The 4,982-nt window shown below is 55.4% G+C and overlaps 1 protein-coding gene across 2 annotated transcripts; it reads left to right on the forward strand.

The window, feature by feature from the left end:
• The first annotated feature begins 317 nt into the window (after window positions 1–317).
• Window positions 318–4,775, forward strand: GNLY (granulysin). Of its 2 annotated transcripts, XM_032178430.2 has the most exons (6): window positions 332–385; window positions 832–912; window positions 1,236–1,339; window positions 1,875–1,973; window positions 3,438–3,609; window positions 4,496–4,775. In XM_032178430.2, exons 1-6 carry the CDS (start codon window positions 334–336, stop codon window positions 4,504–4,506), a joined length of 519 nt encoding a protein of 172 aa, XP_032034321.1. In that variant the 5' UTR covers window positions 332–333; the 3' UTR covers window positions 4,507–4,775. The 2 variants fall into 2 exon arrangements, with proteins under 2 accessions (XP_032034320.1, XP_032034321.1); XM_032178429.2 differs by lacking the exon at window positions 832–912 and having other exon boundaries at window positions 318–385.
• Window positions 4,776–4,982: the final 207 nt, after the last annotated feature.

The raw sequence follows: 4,982 nt of genomic DNA on the forward strand, positions 1-4,982 counted from the left end.
ACTTATACTTTTAGTATAAGTATGTCCCATGCAATATCTGAAACATACTTGTACTAAGGGGTTTCTCCCTCCATCAGCACATCCCAGGCATCCTGGCAGCTGCTGGTCTCCAGCAACCCCACATTCTAGTTGTGTGGGAGTGGGGTGTGGCATGGACCCTGTGGGCTACCACTGCCCTGAGCTGCTTCTTCACACACTGGTATTTGTATTTGTGGTAAACCCAGTGACATGGGGGAGATGACATACAAAAAGAGCAGGACCTGAGAAAGATTAAGCTGTAGGCTCCCTGCTCATAAAACAGGGTGTGAAAGGCATCTCTGCGGCTGCCCCACCATGGCTACCTGGGCCCTCCTGCTCCTTGCAGCCACGCTGCTGGGCAACACAGGTAAGGCCTTCCCCTCGGGATCGATCCTGATGGCCCACCCAGCCACACACTATCAGGCTGGCTGAACCTGGAGCATGGACTCTGTGGGCACCCAGGTGCCCCTGCCTTCCCCCAGCCTTCTCCCCTGTCATGGAGGCCCGGCCCTCCCCTCAGAGCCAGGCTTAGCCCAGTGTGCTGCCCAGCCTGTCACTGGCCTGGCCAAGGAGGAGAGACAGGCCAGGGATTCTGGTCCTAACTCTACTGGCCACACTGTGTGGCCTGAGACCCCCCTTTCCCTCCCAAGCCCCTGCCTCCACATGTGTGTGGTGAAGGCCATTGGCCCTTATCGGTGGGTCTGCGTTTCATTGGGCCTACACTGTCTAGGATTGTGCAGGGCTGGTGAGAGAACGAGATCTCTTCCGTGTTCAAGGCAGACTTCCTGCCGCCTGCACCCTGCTGTCTCCCAGGCCTTGGGGTCAGTGTGAGCCCCAAGGGCAAGGACACTTCTGGAAGTGAAAGTGGATTTGGCTGGGCCATCTGGATGGAAGGTAAAAAAAGAAAATCTCTTGAAAGGAGATTGAGGGAAGTTTCTAGACAAACCGACCCCCAAATCTGTGTTGCTGGGAGAACAGAGGAGAAGAGAGAGTCTCGCCCTCCTGGCTTTCTAGAAGGAACGTGAGAACATGTGTTTGTGCTGAGAGTGGGTCAGAGCGGCCCCAGGGCAAAGCATGTGGACAGGTATCCTGGCCCCCTGCTAGGCCCAGCTCCTGTCCTAGGCCCTGGTCACCTCCTGGACTCCCACAAGCCAGGAGAACGGGCTTTCCCTCTCCTTCCGCCTGCAGAGGGGAAGCTGAAGTCTGGTCTTCCTCAGGTCTGGTCTTCTCTTGTCTGAGCCCTGAGTACTATGACCTGGCAACAGCCCACCTGTGTGACGAGGAGAAATCCTGCCCGTGCCTGGCCCAGGAGAGCCCCCAGGTACGTGTTGGCTCTCTGCTCACCTGCCACAGTCTCTCTCCTTTCCCTCCTCCCTCGGTGGCTCCTGGGGTGAGGGCTGGAGCTCTCTAATGGTCAGGAGATGGGAGTGGAGACTGGGCTGTTTCTGACGATGCTGGTTTTGTCGAATTCACATCTGGCCAGGAGGGCTACAGATACCTGGTAGACTCCCCCAGGAGGATCCTCTGGGGTCTCACCCTCCAAGGAGCCTGGGGCTGCAGAACCCAAATAGGCAGACTCCCCTGGGAGTTCCTCAATAGGAGAGGGGCAAGTGCAGGGCTGGGAAAGTACTGGGGGTGTGGGAGGCTGTTTCTGGGGTGTCTCAGAGCCTCTAAGACAAGCAAAAAGGTGGGCAGGGGCCAGGCAGCCAGTTCAGGCCTTCAGTGTATCCATGCTCTGGGAAGAGATCACGGACATACCTGCCAGCCTCAGAAACACCAAGGGCCCCTTTCTTGGGCATTTTCACGCACTCCCAGAGTGTCTGAGAGACCATCATAGGGGCTTTCTTTCCTGACAGGGCGATCTGTTGACCAAAACACAGGAGCTGGGCTATGACTGCAGGACCTGTCTGAGGATAGTCCAGGCACTGAAGGAGATGGTGAAACAGCCCACCGAGGTGAGGCTGAGGGGCTACAGAGCCTCCTGTCTGCTGCTCAATGGAGGGGCCAGCCTGTGACCAGATCGGGGATCGGGGAGCCCGGGGGCATCTTGCACAGTGGTCCTGGGGCACCTTGCACAGTGATCCTGGGGGAGGGCTTCCTAGAAGGGAATCTGTGAGTCCCCATGTGTCTGTGGATGAATTTCAGAGAACTTGTGAAATTGTTAGTGACTCTCTGGAACTGTGTAAGTCAGAGGGCAGAGTATGCATGTATCCTCAAAGAGGGCTCGTCCCAGAGAAGTTAGGAATCTTCCCCTAAAGCCCTAACATTTGTGTCCAAGGCAGAGCTTTGAGAAGCTAGTTCCCCAAGAGGCCTGGGTCAGGACTGAATAAATCCCAGATCTGCTACTTCCAAGCTGCATGGCCTTGGGCAAGTCACTTCCACTTTCTGAGCCTTGGTTATCTTATCTTTGAAATGGGATGGATAATAGTCCCTATCTTGCAAGTTGTCGAAGCTTTTTTTTTTTTTTTCTTGAGATAGGATCTTACTCTGAGACCCAGGCTGGAGTGCAGTGGTGTGATCTTGGCTCACTGCAACCTCTGCCTCCCTGGCCCAAGCAATTCTCCTGCCTGAGCCTCCTGAGTACCTGGGGCTCCAGGTGTGCGCCACCATGCCCAGCTAATTTTTGTACTTTTGTAGAAACAGGGTCTCACTGTGTTGCCCAGGCTAGTCTCCAACTTCTGAGCTGAAGCAATCCACCTGCCTTGGCCTCCCAAAGTGTGGGATTACAAGCATGAGCCACTGCACCTGGCTGCTGAAGCTTTTTAAAAGAGCTGAGGGCTGGGATGTGCTTAGCTCCACGTCCAGCACGGAGTAAATGCTTAATGAATGACTGTGTTACTACCAAGAATTATTGTTTCACTCTCCCTTCTTCCCTCTCCTCTGCTGCCCGAAACTACTAAGCATCCTGGCACTGCAGGCTCACATTAGCCCTGGATACCCAGATTCATCCTCCTCCCCTGGGATGGCATAGAAGAGACTTTAAAACCGAATGAGCCAAGACTCCAAGCTCTGACCACACCTCCCACCCCCACCAGTCTTCTCTATGCACCCCCTCTAGCTGGAGCCCCCAGCCAGGTTCTGGACCCAGGTAGCTACATGGCAGAGCATTTAATGTGTGCCTGGCAGCCATGGGCACCATTCTCCACACAGAAGGCAGGGGACAGGTGCAGAAGGGGCTGAGACCCCAGCAGGGCTAACTGTCCTTGTCTCAGGAGCCCTACCTGGCCAGGCTTGGGCCAGGCCTTGGGGACTGGGAGTAGGGGCCCAGCCCCGTCTCTACAGTCTCTGGCCCCATGGGCACCAGGCGCCAGCTCCTCGCACCCAGTACTCCCATTGCTAGGGCTGATGGAACCTGCAGGGTGGCAGAGCTGGGCAGGACTCACCCTATAACCATGTCCACTGTGGTGCTGCTGCTGCAGAAAAGCGTTTCCAAAGCTGTAACCCGGGTGTGTAAGAAGCAGAGATCACGATGGCGCGACGTCTGCAAACATTTCATAACGACGTATCAGCCTAGAGTTACCCAGGGCCTCGTGGCCGGAAAAACTGCCATGGAGATCTGTGTGGACCTCGAGTTGTGCGGACCTTCTATGGGTGAGTGCAGAGGTGACAGCAGGGATGCCTCCTGAGGGTTGGAGACAGCTTCCCCCAGGATACATCAAAGCTGCCTTCTTACTCCCCCATCTCCCAGCACGGGCAAGTGTGGAGAATTGAGCAGATGGACTTTAGCTAGAAATGTTTGAGAAATACTGATTAGAGCTTGGGCTTCAGACACAGGTGGTCATGGAGTAAAATCTGGTCTCCATCTCTCCCTGGCTGTGTGACCTTAAGCAAATAACTTGACCTCTCTGAGCTTCAGTTTCTTCATCTGTGAAGGGGAGACTGCAATCCTGATTTTTGAGATTGGAATGAGAATTGAAGGAGGTCACCGTGTGTGTGGACCTGACCCTGGGGAAATGTCCTCAGACTGAGGCTATTCAAGGTCATCAGACCCTCAGTCAAACTCCAATCCCAGCCCAGCGCAGGCCCCTGGGGTCGGGAGCTGGGGCCATATCCTCCCCCACAATCCTGGGCCCTGAGAGCTGGGCTAGGGATCCCTTCAGGCAGGGGAGCGTGAGGCCTTTCCCTCCATGGCTGCTCAGGCTGTGCCTGGAGAGAACAGGTCTCGGCTGTAGGAAATGGGGCCAGAAAGGGGCTTCGGTGATTGGCTCTGGCAGCTCAGCTGGCCCTTGCCGATGCTCTGGGATTTTATGCTAGCAGATCGGGGGTCCCCACCATTTCCTGTCATTGGAGCTTGTGACTTTTCTATTCAAGGCCCCACAACCTGCTCAGGCTGCCGACTGGCTTCCAGGATGTGCCTCTGGGTGTGTTCAGTAGGGGCAGGTGGCTCTGGGACCTTAAGCAGGTAACATTCTGAGTGCCTGCTTCTCCTTGAGGACCCACCACATCTGCCCACAGCTGGCTGTTCTCTCCGCTCCAGGTCCCCTCTGAGCCCTCTCACCCTGTCCTGTGGAAGAAGCACAGGCTCCTGTCCTCAGATCCCGGGAACCTCAGCAACCTCTGCCGGCTCCTCGCTTCCTCGGTCCAGAATCCACTCTCCAGTCTCCCTCCCCTGATTCCCTCTGCTGTCCTCCCCTCTCAGGAGAATAAAGTGTCAAGCAAGATTTTAGCCGCAGCTGCTTCTTCTTCGGTGGATTTGAGGGGTGGGTGTCAGTGGCATGCTGGGGTGAGCTGTGTAGTCCTTCAATAAATGTCTGTCGTGTGTCGCATACACTGTTGTAGATGTTATGGATTTAGTGGTGAACGAGACAACCTTAACAGCATTCACACAGTTAGTCGTGAAATGCTTACTGAGCACTCACCACAGCCATGTGTTATTCAGAGAGGCCGAGGCACACAGTGGCTATGTCCCCAGAAGCTCTCAGACCAGTGGGAGAGACCAGCAGGGTTAGAGGTTTTTTTGTTTT

This window comes from Hylobates moloch, unplaced genomic scaffold (genome assembly GCF_009828535.3).
Source record: "Hylobates moloch isolate HMO894 unplaced genomic scaffold, HMol_V3 SCAFFOLD_15, whole genome shotgun sequence".
Classification (NCBI taxonomy): Eukaryota; Metazoa; Chordata; class Mammalia; order Primates; family Hylobatidae; genus Hylobates; species Hylobates moloch.